We start from the raw sequence: 20,241 nt of genomic DNA, 5'->3' as shown, positions 1-20,241 counted from the left end.
CAGCGGTGGGCAGTGGAACTACCGATCCGATGCGCCAAGTGTGAGTATGGCTGGAACAATAATAAAGCAATGGGACGCTGGGGTCCAGGCTGGTTGTTGGTGGGGCTGAATTTTGGGATTTGCCCTTAGGAGTTCCCCTTTCTACGGGACAGCCCGCAGTTGGGGCGCCAGGGTTTGAAGTGGGGAGTTCCCGAGGCGCCCTCTGCCCCAACCGGCATGGCCGGGCCGCGATCTTCGGTGGCCCGGCCGCTGCCTGCTTCTCTCCCCTCCCGGCGCCGGGCAGGGGAGCGCCTCAGTGGCGGCCCAGCGGCCTCCGGCCTTCTTTGCTCCCCTCCCGGCTTGGCGGGGCGGGGCGCCTCCTTGAAGCCGCGCTCCGCCCCCCTCCCGCTTCGGCAGGGAGATGAGGCCTTCCCGCCCGCGGCCGGCTGCCCGAGCAGCAGGCGCTGGCGCGCCCACTCCTGGCACCGGGCAAGGCTCGGCGTCGCAGCGCTCCCGCCCGCTTCCCGAGGAGCCGTGGCTCCCCTCCCGTCAACCGGGCAGGGAAGCTCAGCGGCGGCCGAGCGCCTCCTCCCGCCCTGCTCGCGGGGGGGTGAGGCCTTCCAGCCGCCCTGGCGGGCGTGGCCCTCGCCCGGCTCCCCTCCGGCACCGGGCGGGAGAAGCTCCAGCGGCCCAGCCCAGCCTCCGCCCTCCCACTCTGGGGAGGTGGGATTGGCCTCGCCAGCGGCCAGCCAGGCAGGCGGGCACTTCTGGCTGACCCGGCCGCCTCCACCCCTTGGCTCGCCCGAGGCGAGGCCTTCCGCCAGCAGCCCAGCTGGCCGAGCCGCGTGGGCCTCGCCCAGCTCCTGCCGGAGAGCGGGCAGGAGGAGGCGCTGGCGGCCCAGCGCCCAGCCCCGTGGATGAGGCCTTCCCGCCCGCGGCGGCGGCTGGCCGGGCCGTGGCTCTCCTTCGCGCCCCTCCCGGCACCCGGGCAAGGCTCCAGTGATGGCTGAGCGCCTCGGCTCCGCCCTGCAGCGAGGGGATGGGGCTCGCCTGCGGCGCAGCAGGCGAGGCGGGCGCTTCACCCGGCGGCCCGGCATGCGCCCGCCCGCCAGCAGGAGGCGAGGCCTTCCCGCCCGCGGCCGACTGGCCGAGCCGCGGGCCTTCTTCGCTCTCCTCCCGGCACCCGGGCAAGGCGCCCGGTCGCCGGGGGCCGAAGCCTTCCGCCCTTGGCGGCTGGCCAGGTTGCGGCTCTTGCGCTCCCACCCGGCGGCACTTTCGGGCAGGGGCCTTGTGGCCAGCGCCCGCCCACCTGCTCACAGGGGACAAGCCTTCCCGCCTGCAGCAGCAGCCCATGGCGCCGCAGCAGCCCGGCCAGCCGTGGAAGCTTTCTTGGCTCCCAGCCAGGAGTGCCTGTGGCCACGCCTGCGGCTGGCGGCAGCGGTGCAGCACACAACCCGCCCGTGTTCGGGGGGGGGCCGGTAAGGACAGTTGGAAGAGATGGTAGGGAGTTTCAGGACAGTGGGTCATCGGTTGGTTGGCTCTCCACCCCACCTCTCAGCTGCCCAGTCACGGAGCCCAGGGGCCTTTCGGTTGACTCCCCAGCGCGGTCACCGCAGCCCATCGCCTGCCGCCCAAGCATGCTGCCTGCGCCAGGAGGCGGTCCAGCGGAGAGAGTGTGCAGGGCATCCCGTCTCCGGGGGGGGCCCTGGAAGTCGGAAGCCATACTGACCCGCCCACCCGGCTGCAGCGGGAGGCCTTCCTCAAGGTACAAGGGTCATTTGGGAGCCGCAGAGAGCCGGCGGTACCAAGCCACTGATGCGGGGTCCGTGCAGGGGCGGGGTACGAGGCAGGCGACAGCGCCAGCGGTGCCTCGGAGTCACCCCTGGCGTGACCGTGGCGAATAGCGGAGGTCCTGCGGGGCTCAACCTCCTCCTCCGGGCATAGGGACTGGCCTGGCCTCCCCTCGGGCGCCGCAGCAGGCCTGAAGTGATGCCCGTGGGTGGGGCGGGGCGGCCAGGAGTCCAGGAGCGGCCAGTGGGATTCGGGCTCGGCGGGACGCCGCAGTGCTACAGCGATACCAGGGCCGGTGGCCCCTCCTGCCGACCCTTGGCAGGGTATCGCGGGCAATCCTCGAGCAGACCAAGCGGTGGGGATAGCAGGGGCCTTCAGGAGGAGCACCCGCGGGGTCCCACTGCTGCGCCCCTCCCCGCCCAGAGCACGGAGCAGCGGCCTGCAGCGGGTAGGGCCCTTGCGCGGGAGGTTCTCTCTTCCCGCCAGGAGAGCCGACACTACCCGGCCGGGCCTGGTTGATCCGGCCGGGGATGGAGAGGCAGGATGGCTGGCCGTCGGTGAAGCGATGGAGATCGCCGTCCATGCATCAACGCCGGCGGAGGAGGCCTGCAGTCGTCTGAAAGTGAGTATGACCCAGTGAGCGGCGGCATGCTGATGGCGTTCTGGTATGACAGGGCTGCCATCAGTGCTCCTCGATTGGCTTCGCCAGCCGGGCGGAGTGAAGGGATTAGGCCTGACTGGGGTTAGCCCCATCCCTCCACGCTGGCCGGCCGGGGGGGGAGCTCGGCTGCCGCCAGGGGTAGCATATGGCAAGAGGCCGAATCAGGGACCGGGCCCTGGCAGGGTACTGGTGCATCGATGTCTTTGGACGTAGCCAAGCCATCCCGGGGCAGCCAGAGTCGCGGGTAAGAGGCACAGGCCAGCGAAGCGGTACGCCTGGACCGCCACGTTCGAACAATTGGTTGAATGGAGTACGGGCCTATGCAGCTTATGCTGTGTGGCAACCTTACGAGGCGTGGCAGTTTTGGGAGCACATGGGCAACGTGCTGGAGGCCAGGTCCATCGCTGGGGATGCGGCGGCCATTGAGTATGACGAGGAATTCCGCCGTTCGGCCTCCCATTCGGCCACTGCCCGGTGGGACGTCATCGAACAACGCATCTGGACCCTAAAGGTGCAGGCTTTCACCAAGCAGGGCCAGGCCGGTAAACTAGCAACGGGCTGAGGTGCTAAGAAGAGCGTAGGCGGCTAGTATGTTGGGAATATAGCAAGAGAAATTTTTGCGGCGCTCAAGTACAGGATTAATTTAATACATGCATGCGACCTGTGTCATGCTTGGCAGTGCACCCGAGGGAATCCTGCCAAAAGGCGAAACTACCCCTTTCCAAGGTGCCCGCCCGCCACTGCGGCCGGAGCCAAGGGAGCAAGGCGGGGCGGGCCAGCTAATTCCACAAGATAGAAGCGGCCCGGTCGGTATCCCCGGCGTGCTTAGCCAGCTGCGCCCGGTCTCCCTCCCTGCCATGTTGCCGTGGCTGGTAGCTGATATATCCTAACAGGCAGGCAGCAAGATGTCACCTTCATGAAGGTTTTTCTGCCCAGAGCTTCCGCATCCCTACCGGGCTCCGTCGTAGCTGGCTGGACAGCCCAGGAACCTAAAATCAGCGTAGGCCATGCCTTCCAGCGGTCGCATAATTGCGGATGGCAAAGAGCAGGTGGCGAAGGCGGGTGGCGGGCCTCTTCCGCGAACCACTCTGTGCCTCCTAATCTGCGGAAGACATCCCGCTTTCCGGGTGGTAGTGCCCTGAAGAAGGCGAAACTGGGGAGTACAGGGGCTTATACACCACTTGTCCCATACCGCCCGCAGGGGCAGTGAGCGATGGCATCGGCCCCCATCTCTGTTAGGTTAAATATGCATCACTTCTGGACCATGCCAGCAGCCATTATCCGGGCCTGTGGGCCGAGACCCTGCTGTGAAACAATCGACATACAGTCCGCCTTCCGGCCTATCCCCATCCACCCCGAGGACTACCGCATCACAGGAGTTCAAGCCTTTAGAAGTGCTGAATTAAAGTGAACAAAGCCATGCCAATGGGATGTGCGTGGCATGTCAGCGGCCTTGAGAGACTTCAGCACCTTTTAGAATGGAGTGCGCCAAAGACGGGCTGCATCCCCACTGCCATCACCCCACTATCTGGGCCGATTTTTTTGTTAGGCTGGCGTCAGCGACCTCCAGCGAATGTGTGGGGACGGATTCTGGGCCTTCCAGGAAGTCAGCGCGCGGAACTGGGGTCCCCTAAGCGGAAAAAACGGAAGGCTCCGGCTACATCTTTGGTGTTCCTGGGGATCACCTCTAGATACTATAGCCCGGTACATCTACGGCTGCTTTACGCATGACAAAGTGGCCGAAACCGATCCCTCATGGCAGCTGATATGGGGCCTTGGGAAAATGTTAAGCTGAAGAGTTTTCCAAACCGTTCTGGGTCACCTGAATTCTCGATGCAGGGTTGTAGCTCGGGCGCCTTTGTGCCTCGATTTGGCCCAGGCCACCCGATACTGGGCCCCACACCACCAGCGTCAAGGGAGTTACCAAGAGACCATTAAAGAGGACCTTCGCGGTGTGGGTGGAGTTTCTCAACCACTTCAGCAGGGGTGACCATGTGGCAGAATAGGCTTCCGCCGGATTCCATACTCCAGGTCCTTTCCGGATGCTGCAGGGCCCTAGGGTTTAGGGAAGTTTTGCCGCTAGCGGTCAGGTAGTCTGGCATAGCGTTGGCCCCCAGGGTGGGCGTGGACTCAGGCATTCAGAGGGACCTCACATTCTTAAGGTTCTTCCTATCCTAGTGGCAGTCTGCATTTGGGGACAGTTATTTGGGACAAGAAGGTACTTGCTCTTCTACCAGTGTGATGAAAATCAGGCACAAAAGTGCGGTGCGTTAATAAACAGTCCTCCAGGTCCCCTATAGAGTTATCGCCTGAATCCCGGTGGTTTGCTTGACACACTGCCTAGTCAATAACATCACTTTTGTGGCTAAGTATGTTCCAGGGACCGGGAAGCGGCGGCATAAGCGAGGCCCTTGCTATCCCGGCTTCAGTGAAGAGAGTTTTGGGCCCTGGCGCGGGAGCGCGAAGCCAGCGGACTCCTTCCCTCAGGAGAGCTAATGGAGCCTTAGGCGCCCGATCACTGATCCAGTGCGCATACTGGACTCCCTGGCTGGCGCGCCGCAGAGGGCTTCATCGGCGGGGCCTTGAACACGCGTTCTGGGCTGACGAAACCGGAGTTCCATGAGGCCGCGGACAGGACAGTTCGAAGTGAGCCGGGCGGTCCTGCAGTGCACCTGGATAGGCTCCATTTCCAGGAAGGAGAGCTATCGGATCTATCGCAGCATTTTCCTGGCAGCGGTTTCCTTCTACTGTCCGGCATCGGGAGTATCCGGGACCCGTCGTCCTCTTTCACGGGCGCGGCGGGCCTGGAGGGGATGGGGCAAGGGTTGCTCACGCCCGACCCAGCGATCGTGACAGCCCATATCCGCGGACCTCCTTGGCGGCCTCATAGGGGCCCTCGGCAGAAGTCTGCCTTGACGGATCACGGCTGCTGCTATTCAGGGCGGCTTTCTCCCTACAACCTTCTGGGGGCCTTCCGCGGCAGGCGAACTGGTGGCTTCCTCGGAGGATCGCCCGAAGGTAGCCTTAGAAGTCCGGGATTGCGCCTTCAGGAGACCACGGTGGCTGCAGATTTAGCGAAGCTCCGGCAGTCCAAGACCGACCAGCGGGTGAGGTGCAAGGGTGACCCTTCTTGCAGCCCCCGAGCCGGATCCTGCCCAGGTGCCACCTCACAAGGCCTATCTGGCGGCCGCCAGCGAAGGGCGGGTTGCTCCTGGTGCATCAAGATCGCACCCCTCTCTCCCGTTACCAACTGGCGGGGTACTCTCGCGCATAGCCCTAGCCAGGCTAGAGGTTCCGCCCACCATTCGTCACAGGTTACACTCCTTCGAGGATCGGAGCAGCGTCTCTCTGTGGCGGTCCTGGAAATTATTCGGACCAGGGATACAGAGAGTTGGGCAGGTAAGCGATCCTCGCGTACAAGAGCTATGTTAGGCCTCTTCCTCCCACTAATTTCTCTTCGTTTTAAGCTCCTGACAAGGTCAGGCAGGCGGCAGAGTCTGGATGCGTGGAGCCACAGCAGCCGTGCATTGGAAGGCATCTTCGCTTCACAGCGGCTACTCTCGGATGGGGAGAGTCATTGGGCCTGCAACCACGGGTGACTGTTCACTGGGTGGGGATTCTGAGGGCATCGCTGGGGCATGGCTTCCTGCAAGCAGCTCCATGCCAGACCGAGATTTATCGTGGCACCCCACACGCGGTTATCATCCAGCTGGGGGAAAACGATTTGCCCGAGATGAGGTGGATAGAGCTTCTCCACCTACATACTATCCAGTCTCAAGGCACTGCTGCCCTGCAAAGCTGCGAGGCACGTGATTTTTTAGTCCCAACTGCTGGAAAGCCCGGGTATGGCTGGCGGGGCAGAATGGCGCGTGAGCGGCTAGCCAGGAAAAGATCTGCCGGGCAGTCTCGGTTACGTTTTGGCGGCTGGCGGCGGGAACCATCGCCCATCAGCCATCTCCTTCGGGAAATGGCTATTTATGGGGAGTGATAAAGCGTCCATCTATGTCTGGAACAAAGGGATGGACCTGTGGTTGCGGCGGCCCTTAATCACGGGAGCGCTGCAGGACTTTAAGCACAGGTTACTAGGAAGCGTTTGGAGCCGGGGCGAGGCAGGCGATATCTTGTGGCGGTGAAGCATGGGTAATGATCTGGAAGTGCCGATGGCGGCAAAGGGCAACCGCCCCCGGCCGAACCCGGCAAAAGTCGAGGAATCACCTCTTGCCAGGAAGCGTCCGCCAGCCAGAGCCCTTCAATGGGCCGAAGTTCAATACAGGGCATCCGCCCATTGGAACCGGCTATGAAACAGACAGAGCCAGATCAAGACCCATACTACGCCTCAGCGCTTCTGTTTTGTAGTTTGGCTAATAATAAAATGGCTATGGCCAAAATGTTTATCCCAATAGAAGTGTCCAGTGTGGTTATTGGAGAGGATTCCCCCTGGTGGTTCCCACCCTCAGAAGGCAAAGACAGCTGTGAATCACCCACCGGCTGCGGTTGCCTCTGGGGGTGGGGGCGAATGAACAAGGTGACGCTTCGCCTACTTAACTGATGGCGAAGCGGCCTCAAACCATGTTGGGCAAGGGCTGGCGTCACGACCGGAGGGGAGGGCAGATTGACCCTTTAAAGGGGAAGCCCTCCTTTGTTCTGGCCATGTGCTTCGGCCAGCCAGCGATTTGCCCACCCACACTCTCACCGGATTTATCCGGTTGTTGCATTTTTCTACATAGCCGCCGTTTGGCGGTAGGCGCATGGAGTAATGATCTGGAAGTGCCCGATGGCGGCAAGAGGCAACCGCCCTGCCCGAAGACCGCAAAGATGGGGATCACCTCTTGCCGAGATCAAGCCGGCAGAGCCCTTCAGAAGCCAGGCCGAGAGTCAATACAGGGCATCCGCCCATTGGAACTTCGCTATGAAACAGACAGGCCAGATCAAGACCCATGCTACGCCTCACGCTTCTGTTTTTGTGGTTGGCTAATAAAATGGCTATGGCCAAATGTTTATCCCAGCTAAGTGTCCAGTGTGGTTATTGGAGAGGATTCACCCTGGTGGTTCCCACCCTCAGAAGGCAACAGTATTGCGCTATTGATACCTTCTTGACAATTTTTCAGTTTGTTAATTTGCATATTAACCTAGATAACTTACAACATGAAATAAAACAATATAACAAAAAGTACACAATTAACAATATAAAGCCAGAATGTAGAACCATCATAAATACCCTAAAACCAGCATTTTGAACTTTAATAACAGAGCTCCAAATCATTCAAACAGGTTGGCGTTCATCCTTTCATAAACTCTCTAGCACTTGTTCATTGCACCAAATTGGATGAAAACTTAGAGGGATGTTCCCTCCTAGAATACACTAATTAAGGACACAATTGCTTCACTATTAACTTGGATCATTACTGGGCATTACTGGGCAGAGAGCTTTTTCATTTGCAACTAAGCCTTAGTCTTTTCCCCCTCATTTTCCTGTAATATAGTCTATGTATACAGGACCTATGGTAACTGTTAGCATTTATACAGCACTTTCTGTATTCAAAATGCTCCACCTACATACTGGCATGGATGGATTCTATTTGGCATGAGCAAAGCAGTGGTTCTGAAAGTAAACTTTTCGATCTACCCCTCCCACTGCATCACACCATGTCCTCCAAAATCATGGCCTGCCTCTAAAGTCAATGGAACCATGTGCAGGGTTGCATGGGTGATTATAGTGTGTGAGAGATGCTGTCACTCAGGGATATGCTAAGACTTTTCTTACATAAAGAGCATATAATTTCATCTGGAACAAAAAGTATAAAGGGTACAGTGTTGTGTGATTTTTTTAAATGCAGCCTTGTCTACTTACTGGAAGTTCTTACTAGCAATTACTAGAGCTAACTCAAAGGGTAGCTCTAGTAATTGCTGGAAACACAGTAGTCGTGCAGTTTCCAATGATTCCTAGAACTGCCCTTTGTTATTTCCAGTAGGAACTTCAAATAAGAACATGCGGCTGTATGTTTTTTTTAATTATCTTGTTGCAGGCAATAGGACTTAAGGAAGAGGTTTGGAAACCCCATGAAGGTTTGGAGTTGAGGGAAAGAGAGACTTGAGACTTGAGTCAGACCTCAGTAATACAAAAAATTACTACCAGACTAGTTGTATCCATATCATTCACCCAGTACCATTCCTTAGGAGAGTTCCACTGTGAATAGAAAATGTGATGAATAGAATTGCTGATGTCATGGATAAAATAAGAAAAAAATTCTGACCAGAGCATTTTGGTACAGATTTATTTTACCTTTATCACTGGGACAATTACATAAACAGAGTTTCCTAACTATTTATTCACTGCCAGTTAGGATGGAAAGTGAGAAGCCAGAATTAATTAAAATGATTTTTTCAAAGTACATTGAAAGCTTTTGTCTGCCAGTAAATCCGAGAATGTTATTTCCTGAACTGAAACTCACATCAAGTCTCCAGGAATAAATGCTACACGAGCCTAGTTGTTGTTTTTTTCCTGGAAAGGGAGAGGACACAATGTGCTACAAGTAAATCAGTACATCACACAAAGGGTGAATTCACGCATGCATATTTCTCATTCACATGGACGTAGGTAAGGGGGGGTTCTCAGGTTTGAACCCCCCCATTCATGTCCGAAGCTCCGCCCACCCGTCTGTGGGTTTTTAAAACATTTTAGTGCTTTTTTGGTTTTTCGCCTGCAGGGGACGCATTGTTTGGGCTAGCAGCACCAAACTTTCATGGATTGTTTGGGGGGCTCTCCTGATGATACTACCCAGGTTTGGTGAGGTTTGGAACAAAGGGGAGTCCAAAGTTGCTTGGAGGACTCCCAAAGGGGGTGCCCCCATCCTCCATTGTTTCCAATGGGAGCTAATAGAAGATGGGGCTACACCTTTGAGGGTCCATAACTTTGGACCCCCTGAACCAAACTTCACCAAACCTGGGATGTATTATCAAGAGAGTGTCTTATTGATACTACTCAGGTTTTGTGAAGTTTGGTACAGGGGGTCCAAAGCTATGGACTCCCAAAGGGAGTGCCCCATCCTCCATTGTTTCCAATGGGAGCTAATAGAAGATGGGGGCTACACCTTTGAGGGTCCATAACTTTGGCCCCCCTGAACCAAACTTCGCCAAACCTGGGTGGTGTCATTAGGAGATACTCCTAAAGATACCCTGAAAGTTAGGTGCTTCTAAGCTTAACCATTGCACACCTGGACAAAGCAGGCACCCCCCAAATTTCCCCCAGATTTTCCATTTTTAAAATCCACCTCGCTTTGGCATGGATTTTAAAGGGAGGAATCTGAGGTCCCTCAATTTAGAAGAAGAAGAAGAGTTTGGATTTATACCCCCCTTTCTCTCCTGTAGGAGACTCAAAGGGGCTTACAATCTCCCTTGCCCTTGCACTCTCACTCGACAACAAACACCTTGTGAGGTGGGTGGGGGGCTGAGAGAGTCTCAAAAGCTTCTTGACGCTACAGCCCAAAGGTCACTTCCCAGCTGACATGTGTGGGAGTGCACAGGCTAATCTGAATTCCCCAGATAAGCCTCCACAGCTCAAGTGACAGAGCAGGGAATCAAACCTGGTTCCCTCCAGATTAGAATGCACCTTGCTCTTAACCATATATGCCGGTAGAAAGTGATGCTGTTTCAGGGTGGGGGATAATCCACCCCAAAACAGCATCACTTTCAATGTTGTTTAACTGGGGACCCCAGATTCTCCCTTTAAGGTGGATTTAAAAGGAGAATTTGGGTTCTCTAGTTTAAACACCATTGAAAGTGACGCTGTTTGGGGGTGGATTCCAAACATCACAGCTGCTGCTTACTGGGGAGGGCATAAAACTCAGATTTTGCACCAGGCTCCATTTTCCCTCTATGCCCTACTTGCCCACTTGGAGGGGTAGGGGGAGGGAGCTAGAGGTTAAGAGTCTATGCCATCCCCGACCTCGAGGAGACTGCTTTTATAAGCGCATAGGAGCCAGGGGCGGAAATGGAATTTGGGGAGGCGTGGCCATGCCCCAGAGGTGGGTGGGGGTGTGGCCCCACCCCCGAAACCCCCCATAAAAAATCTATACCGACGTCCCTGCTCATTCAGTAACCAAAACACCATGTAAAGATTTGCAAGTATAAAACACCCATTCAATACTACAGATAAAACTTTTGTCTTACTTTTAGCATTGTAGCAAAAATAATACTTGTCTGTTAAGGAAAGTCATAATACAAGACATCATGTATGAATCAGTCCAAAAGTTACCAACACTTCATTGGCAAACTCAGGAGATTTTGTGGACCAAAAAGAATGCAGTTTTGGAAGGATGTGATGTCACTTCTGGATGACAGTTTAGGAATATCTTCTGATCTCTAAGGTAAAGACCAAAGAAATTCCTCAGTCACTATGGAGGCCAGTTTCTGACTATCCCCACCCCCACTCCTCAACTTCATGAGGGAAGGACATTCAGACTGAGGGAAGGGGTTTTATCCACTGTGAATGGGCAATCAGCAATCCTAATCAGTCTCAAGAATCTATATTCTAACTGGAAGTTTCAAATTGGCAGTCACTGAGTTGTCCATATGGCATTATAGTGTCTATTAACATGATACACATTCACCTTTGCTTCAAGATACACACTGACTGAAAGCATATGATGTTAGCCAACTATTTCTGACTACTCAGTGTAATCCTTTGAAACAACTATTGAAATGTCTATACAGCAGTTGAGCTTGTTTTTAAATGCAATTTTTTGTGTGATTTTACACCACTTAATTTTGATCACCAGATAAAATATCTGAATTGCCATAGGGGAAAAATGAAATTATTATTACAGTCTGAATGCTAAACATTAATATGAGAGAAATCATATGAATTTATTAGGAATGTCTGATTTGGGTTCAGAAATATTCAGAAGCACCAAATGATGCCACATCTGGAACAGCTACAAATAATTCTAAATTCATATTTTATAGCCCCAAATAATCAGAATAATTCCTAATATTTGGAGTCCCATTGACTTCCACAGGCTGCTTTCAAGAGAAGTGAAACCAATTACTCAGATAGCTTGGCCTGACTTCTTGACAGAGGAAACTGAAACATTTCTCAAACATCCTGGCACCCAGCGGCGAAGCTCCCAGGGGGCGGGGTGCGCGCAACACACCGGGCGCATGAATTTGGGTCATGTGGGGGGCGCAAAATCCCCCAGCCCCTCCCCCTTTCCCCCTCATGGTGCTCCCCCTTGAGCAGGCTGGAGAACTGAGCAGGCTGGAGAACAGGCCTTCCTGTTCTGGTGGGAACTACATTTCCCAGGGTCTCCTTTCTGCAGCCTGTTCAGTTTTCTAAAGTAAGTGTGGGGGGGCACCACAGGGGGCCGGCATGATTCCCCCAACAGTGGCCCCCCTGAGGCGCCCCCCACACTTACTTTAGGAAACCGAGCAGGCTGCAGAACAGGCCTTTCTGTTTTGGTGGGAACTATATTTCCCAGGAGACCCTGGGAAATGTAGTTTCCACTAGAACAGGAAGGCCTGTTCTCCAGCCTGCTCGGTTTTCTAAAGTAAGTGGGAGTGGGAGTGGGGGGCGCTGCTGCAGGGGGGCGAAAAAGCCAGAGTGTGCACCGGGCGCACTCTGGCCCAGCTATGCCTCTGCTGGCACCAAATGTAGTGGTGGTGGTGTCTCCAACTGGTATTGCCATGATCTTGTCGGGGGAGGGGGGGGATGGACTAAGAACAAAACCTGTGAGTGTTGTCTGTCTGCAATTATGAAATCCGGAGGCAGGCACAGATATCAGGAGGTACTTTCACACTGGTCCCTTTCTAACTGAAAGTCAAGCATAGTTGCTTATATAAATTCCCTGCAGGCCTCTGATCATTTGCTCTGCATGCTGAAACAGTATCCTCTGTGTCCATTTCTACATTTGATTCTCTCTCTATGCCTCACTGTATATATGAATATCATGAATAAAATATTCATAATATTATGAATAAAACAGATTAACTAGATTGTAGATTAATAGGGAAATTTAATATAATGTTTAGGCCCTTTTGGGGGTGTATCAGGCAGAAGTTTTGTTAGACTGATAAATTACTTTTATTTATTATTTAAATAATAGCTATTGTCTCTTTGTATGATTTTCTTCTTTTTCTGTTGGTCTAGCTGCTTTCACACACATTGGATATTAGATTTCAATGCATTTTAGTAATTATTTGAAACTTGATTTTTCTCTTTCACACAGTGAAATCCAGTTGCAAACAATTGCTAAGCAACAGCAGAAGTGTATTATCCAATGTACATGAAAGCAGAGGTTGTTATTGGGGAGAGTGCGCCAACAGTATGAAATGTAGACAAGGTCACAGAAAGTTGGCGCATGGGGAAGACAGCAGGAACATTTCTGGACTTCCCTGAGGCACCCTTGGAGTAAGAGAGAATGGCACAGCCCAGGTCCCAGTCCAGAGTATGGCATGCTTCAGTCTACTGCTTCCTCCTGCTGCCCCTTCCAACTGCTATTCCAGGATACTGTTAATTTGCTCAGTTGTGCTCTGCCCAATCCTGTTGGGACAGTTGCAGCTCCCTAGCACTACACTCTGTCTTCTGCTCCAGTCTGCCTGCAAGTGCTGCCCAAGATATTTGCCCACTCATCAGCACTAGTCTTTCTCTGCCTCACTGTGCCATGCCCAATGCTGCCCAGGTGGCACGTGGACTGTTCAAGGTTCATGCCCAGATTTCAGTCTGCAGACTGCCTGGCACTGCTGCCTGGCAATAGTGGTTGTTGCTGTGGGCACTTGTCACATGTTCTCAGCTTTTTGAGCACATGGACTGGAAAATGGTCATAGGGCTAAGGGAAATCTTGCACAGAGTGGTTTGTTTTTTGTCTTTTTAAAAGTGGATAAGAATTGTTTCTTTTGACTTTAATGAAATTTCAGCTATTTGGAAATTCTGAATGTTTAAATTCCAGTCTGAAGATCCTAACTCCAAATTCTTAATTTAGATTTTGTTTTGCTAGGGCACATTCCTAGAATGTATTCTAAGATGAATACGTTATTTTGTCTGTCTAATAGAATAGGTCTGACATTCTTGAAGGTTAGGTGCAGAACAGAAGATGTCACTTCAGGTTATTAGTTTATTCGTTGGATCTGGAGAGCTGAATATTATTGAAGATGCATCTTCAAAGCACAGAGAGGAATGGGGCTTTCATATGATATTCCACTGTTGTCACACTGTGGACAGATGGATAATGTGGTCTTTTGGATGTATCAGAGGCTAGTACTGAGCCAGAAATATGCAAACGGAGACTTTTAGCAGCGTTTTAATAAATTACTCAAAGATGCTTGTGGGAAGTAGAAGTAACTCTATGAATGCTAATAAAATTTGGTGAGAACACACAGCTTCCAAGCAGGCCTCTACTCATCATGTTCCTTCAACACTCTGAAATGTTAAATAAGATTTTAATAAAATTATCGTGCAGCTTGGGATTACTTATTTCAGTTGAGAAATACTACAATATAGAATAAAATTGTCATATGGAACTTTTTCACTGTAAAAGGGGACAGGATACTTAAGAATCTGAATGTTTCCATATTTTTAAGCAAAACTAAGCATACTGGTAGACTATTGACAATAAGAAAGATTGGAAACCCAGATTTTCCTGCTGTTATATTTCAGTAGTAACAACAACAAACAGTAACAAAGACCAGCTGCTTGTTGTTATTTTTGGTAACTGTCATGTCAAAAATCCTTCCGAAATGGTGAAAATACCCAAATCAATTTACAAGGGTTAAAAACAAGAAAGGGAATTCTAAGACACTATAGCTGGAACTGGATTCTAGGATGTGATTTAGGCCAGGCCTACAGATGCAGCAAATGATAATGAAGTGACAGAGTACTGAGGTGGTAGAATAGACTATATTGCTTCAGATTGCAGTTAATGATTACTTGAATAATTTCTTTTAAATGAAAAACTAGCGCAGTATGTTTTGGGGTAGGCTATAACCTCTCTTTCTGTCTGAGGTAGGCTAGAACTGTAGAGACAAAAACATAAATTTTCTATTTTTTCCTTAGGATTAAATAGTGATTTTGAAAAAGCTAACGAAGCTCTACATTAGAAACATATGACACAACTTCTGCTCTAGCTATAGAGAACAGATAGTTTCATCTCACTGAAGCTATCCTTAGAAGATAGAAAGCAAAATGTTCTTTTCTTTGTATAAACAAAGTGTTGTTTTAGAACTCATTCATTTAGAACTCATTCAGATGTCAGTATTTCGGGAAGGCCACAAAGATAGCTATCAGTATCAGCACTTCAATAGCGATTTAGATTCTGAGAAATGTATCTTGTCCTTCCCTTGTTAGTGATTGAAAAGCAATGAAGCCCCCTTTGTGTTTTTACATTTTAAAATAAAACCAGTTTTCAGTTGTAAATTACACAGGTGCGAGGATGCAAGTCAAAACATCTCAGGTTTGAATGATGGATATATCGTTATTCTTGGGCCACAGTTGAGACATAACAGAAGAATAATGTTATAAAGTGTGATGTTTACGGTTTTGTGATTAAAAATTAGTCAAACCAGATGGAGATAATAAATTAAAGGTGCAAGGTCAACCCCAGGGTTACTCCAAAACCTCATATAAGTACTAAAATGACTGCCTACCCTTGTTAATTCTCCACCTTCAGGTGGTCATGGTTCACATGTGTTGTATCATGTTCCGGGATGATCCCAAATCATTGTCATCAATGAAGTATCAGTATCTTTTACAGCTTGAAAACTTGTGTCTTGCTTCTGTAAAATTGCCTCCTACCTCTTGTGTCTTGTCGAGGAATAAACCCTTTTCCAGTTGCAGAGGAATAAACCCTTTTCCTTTATTTGTATCATATCTCTTGCCTCTGAAGTCTTATTGATTTTTCAAACTTTGGGGTTCACTGTTATCCAAAAGTGGCCATAACAGATTTGGTGCCCAATGTGGGGCTTGTCCCTTGTGCCATTTGGGGTCAATCTCATCACTTAGTTGGAGAGGTGTTCCCCTTTTCAACTGGCTCCCACCATCACAGGACACCTTTGTGCAGTTCACTGGCCAAGCTCTGGATGGATCCATATGATGTGAGATGATTTTAAGGGGAGGCAGAAGCTGAAAGTACATTCTATCAAGATCTATGAGCCCCTGGAAGAAACAAAGGTGGGTGATTTTATCTCTGGGATTGGAGTGGATTAGAAAGAGCAAAGTACATTGGTCTTCCTCTGCGGAAGGGCTCAGACCAATTCCAGTTTTGCATACCTGAGCTAGCCAGCCATGACGCATTATTGGAAGCTGGAATCTATGGGAGGTTTGGCGGGCTCAAGATACAAAGTAGAGTCAGTAAGCACTGAGTGGCTGCTCTTAAGACAAATCAAGACAATTCCAGCAGATTTGGCCAGTTGAAAGAAATGGGAAGGTGCTGAATTATGGGTGCATTTGGAAGTAAGAAAGTGACCTCTCTGTCAAAAGACATGCCTCTAGCTTGCATACTCCATAACTGGAAGAGATTGGGCAAGAAGTCTGGAATTTCCTGGAAGAGGCTGTACCAATTATGCATTATGGAATGGATTTATTATGACTGAGGCAATGTGATTTGACCAGAGACTGGAATGTTTGATTGGAGGATTGTGACTAGGTTGATGCAGTATTGTGATAGGGAGAATAAGTGGAAGGAGAAGAAAGAGGTACAAGAGATGTTTGTAGAATTAGCAGGAACCCGGAACTACATAGTTGTCCTACAGAGAAATAAACTCTTTCCTTTTATTTATATTATATCTCTCACCTCTGAGAGGTGTTCAGTCTTTGGGATTCACTGCTACCCAAAAGTGGCCATAACAGAACTTCTAAGCTGGAATCTCTGTTTCTTCTACTTTTTAATTGTATGGTTTTTTTTAAATACAGGAGAGCTTTAAAAATTTCTCTAGCTGCATTCCAAAAAGGACTATCACCACCGTAGTCTATCACCTCATTCTACTGTATGTGTAGACCAAACATTAGAGTGTTGCCTTTTCACATGACCAAGGACTGATCTGTTAAAGGGGCACTTTAATTAAATGTCTGTTTTGCTTGGATGACTCTCTTTGTCTCTAAGAACTGGTTCACTTCTTATAAAGGCCTCATGGTAAACCTATAGCCTATCAATGGATGTAGTCATGGGTTTCTGTGCTTGAAGCTCAGTTCCCAGCTATGTGGGGGCCAAAATCAGAGAAGGTACATGGAAAAAAAAGCTTACGTCTCTATTTTCCTTAATGAAAACAGTCATAGGAACTGCTATTTGCCTTACTGGAAACCCTAAATGCTACACATAGCTTTTCCCAATATGACACATAATAGGTCTCCAGGACCGTTTCCAGCTGGGGAAGGGGGCAGGAATACTGAAGCTTGTTCCCATTGTAGAGTGCAGTCCTTATCTGTATTGGGTGACCATGTGCCTGGGAACTGAGTTTCCTGCATGGAACTCCAACGGTAGAACATCTGAATCCCATTCATCTACCACATGAACTTTGTACCAAGTAAATCAAAGTAGCATATAGTGCCTAAGTAGTACCTAGTGATTAAGTAGCACCTAGCATCTAATGTCATTTGCTTTTTAGATCCTCATGATCACATGGAATATTTCCACATCAGCAAAAGTGCTCAATGGGGTTAGGGTTTCTAGTATAAGTCTAGCAACCAGAGGGAGACACATGGCTGTTTGTGTGGGGGATCCTTGGCAATGTAATGCCATCACCACTAGTGTCCTAGCATTTAGCCAAACAGTATGGTTGAACTGGCTGTTGTGGGCTTTCTGGGCTGTGCGGCCATGCTGGCAGGGGCTGATGGGAATTGTAGTCCATGAACATCTGGAGAGCCGCAGGTTGCAGCCCCCTGGTCTAGTAGTTTTAGCTTCCAACATTTTGCCTTCATCTATGGCTGGCATCTTCACAGGCATGAGGTGACTTGGGTAGCACTTGGCAATCCATTTCCTTAAAATTGTGCCCTCATATTAGCAAACCCATTATGTAATGTTTTCGCATACTCCAAAATGCTCTGGTGCATACCTCTGGGCACACACATACTCCAGGTTGGGAATTACTGCTCTAAATACTAATTTTCTTGTTTCTAAAATGCTATCCAGTTATTCTTATTTCAGACTTTAGTTAACTAATTTTTCTCCTCTTAATCATGGGTATTACACTGTTCATGCCTCTGGTTAATTTATAACAACAATGTTGATAAAGTCTACCTTAGTTGAAGTGTAAATGTCCACTTTTAATGAAAAAGCAATGAACTTCTACCCAATGAACTTCTTGCTCATAATTTGCTGAAGATAAGTATTCCCTTTCCTTGCCCATATGTCCCAGTTTTAGAATGCTATTAAGAGATTACATTAACTGGATTGTGAAAAATGAAAGAGAATAAACAATGGTTTAAAAAGTGAATTGTAACAAAATAAAAAAAAGTGAACTGTAAGATATTTTTTGGGAGGAAAACATAATTTAGCTTTCTTTCCTTTTGTTTGATTATTAAATCATAGTTCATTACTGCTGTTTAACTATGTTAGTGATTTATACAGTTTCTTTTATAAAGCAATTTAAGAAAGCTTTGGCAGAAAGAGTGTCACAATCCATCATCTGGAAACAGATTTCAAAATATTATTTTGATGGTTATGTTGATAGCCCAATTTCATTGTTCATCTCTCTTTATTCATTCTGACATTTTAATACAAACATATTTGATCTTGAATTCACTATAAATTATACCTGCACTACTAAGTTGAAAGGAATAAGATGCATTCAATCACTCTGGAAATAACTTAATCAATCCCTGACGCATTTGTAAAATGGGTAACATTCATGCTAAAGTACATTCACAGGACTCACTTGAACTGTTCAGGAGCCAATAAGTGGCCTGTATGCCTGTACTTTCATCCATCATTCAAATGTTAAAAGACAGTAAAAAAGTAGTTTTTGAACTAATTCAAACTAACCAAGTAAACAATACAAAAAACCACTGCTGTGTGTATAGCAAAATAAATAAAAGCTAGTATTATCAAACTTGTAGAACTACAAAAATGTAATGTTAGCTTTTAGGTACATTAGAAGGAACACCAGTGAGTTGTGACGAATATTGAATAGCTTCAATTGAATGGCTCTCTGCTAAATAACTGAACAAAGTGATGCTTCATTTTCTTCCAAATTAATTTGGCAAAGCAACATACATCTTTTCACTCACATCATTAGAGTTCTTTCATATCTGAAAAAATGAAAGCTTTCTACTTGGACAGTACTTTTAAATTTCTGTGCAACATAGCTATTCCCATCAATTTTATCCTTATTTATAAGTGTGTGTTGTGGTCTAGTATTCAGCTCATTTTGAACTGCAAGGATTTCTATGCATGCAGAAGCAGGACTGATGGTGTAATCCTAAACAGGTCTACTCAGGATTCTACAGAAAAGTACTTGATGAAGATTAGTTCCAGGCAAGTGTTCTTACGATTGCATAGTAAATTTAACCATGACTAGTTAAAATCAATTCCAATCAAATTGAATATACTGTAATTGTTTTCAGTCGAATCAGAGCTACTGATCAGCCATTCAATCATATTTCTTTACCTTAGCATTGTGATTCTCCTTTGTTTTTGAAATTGCATGTCTTATTGATAAGACTAATTGAACTTTAAATTTAAAAGTTTGATTGAACTCTATGTAGCCAAGCCTTCCTTAATTTATATTACTTATGAATCTAGTATTCTGAAATAAAATTGTCCTTGCTACTTATCCTAGGATTAAGTTCTGTTGTACCAATGACAATGATTTCAAAATGTTTAGTTATAAGCAGAGAGGTCTACATTCTTCTGTTTCCATACTTTTGGGTTGAAGCAGCCTAATACAAAACTTTCTTTAATATGCACTTACCTTTGCTTCCTTGAACTTGGAGTGCAAGGCATATGATAAGGAATATTAATCCAGTTTTCAAATTCATGCTGCTTTTTATCATTCACAATTGTCAAGGGTAGTCATGCAGAAAAAGAAGTTAGGCTGGACTGAATAGAGATTCTATTTTAAGGGAGCAAAATCCCCAAACTTCTGACCAGCTTTGAAAGATATGTTCCAAAATTGAATTACTTAGACTGTTCCAGTGTGTAGCGAAATTGGCACAATACGGATGCCGAACAAACTGTGAAGCCCACACCTCTAACCTGAAGAGAACGAAAGTAGGACTGGAACGAGAATTCTGAGAAGAGTGACGAAGTTTAAACAACAAAAAAAAAAGCAGTGTCTGTTTCTGGAATAAGCGGTTTATCTGCTGCTCAGACATAATCCCTCTTATGGTCCAGCTGGAAGAGCTTCCTTCATCTTATTAACCTTCTGGAGAGGCATCTGTCAGCCCCAGAGGACTTTCAGTAGCACCATGATAGACAAAGGAAGTCTTCTTTTAGTGGCCATTACCTGTGAACTCTGGACCATTTGGACATTCAGTCATGTGGCCTGTGTCACGTAGAAATGGATTGCCAAAGGACAGCAGCAGATGAGCTTGTTACTTCAGTGAAGTAAAGTCACAGCTAAAAAATACCCCTTCAGCAAGCTGATAGTGTGGAGCCTTTCAGCTAGAAACCCATGAAAAGGCTGTTTTAGCAACGTCCAAGCAAACAATGTCATGACTCAGCAGAAAAGTTCTGTAGCAATCACAGCTTGGAACATCCAATTCCAAATTAGACTGAAAGGGGGTGGGGGTGGGGGGTAGAATGTGGATGGGATGAGGAAAGTGAGAGAAAATATTGCAGGCTAGCAAAATACAAAAATGGTTGCAAATTACTTCCTTGTTCATT

The 20,241-nt window shown here is 48.6% G+C and overlaps 1 protein-coding gene across 7 annotated transcripts in view; it reads right to left on the bottom strand.

Moving 5' to 3' along the window:
• IMPG1 (interphotoreceptor matrix proteoglycan 1) overlaps positions 1-19,986 on the bottom strand; it is a 141,540-nt gene extending 121,554 nt beyond the window's left edge. For all 7 annotated transcript variants that reach the window (XM_048495621.1, XM_048495638.1, XM_048495647.1 and 4 more), the window contains exon 1: positions 19,328-19,986. In XM_048495621.1, coding sequence (XP_048351578.1) covers positions 19,328-19,409 — 82 coding nt within the window. In that variant the 5' untranslated portion in view covers positions 19,410-19,986. The remainder of the gene's footprint in view (positions 1-19,327) is intronic.
• Between the last annotated feature and the right edge of the window lie 255 nt (positions 19,987-20,241).

This window comes from Sphaerodactylus townsendi, linkage group LG01 (genome assembly GCF_021028975.2).
Source record: "Sphaerodactylus townsendi isolate TG3544 linkage group LG01, MPM_Stown_v2.3, whole genome shotgun sequence".
In the NCBI taxonomy this organism is placed as follows: domain Eukaryota; kingdom Metazoa; phylum Chordata; class Lepidosauria; order Squamata; family Sphaerodactylidae; genus Sphaerodactylus; species Sphaerodactylus townsendi.
The sequence above is the reverse complement of the archived record's forward strand: the minus strand, read 5'-3'. Positions and strand labels throughout refer to the sequence as shown.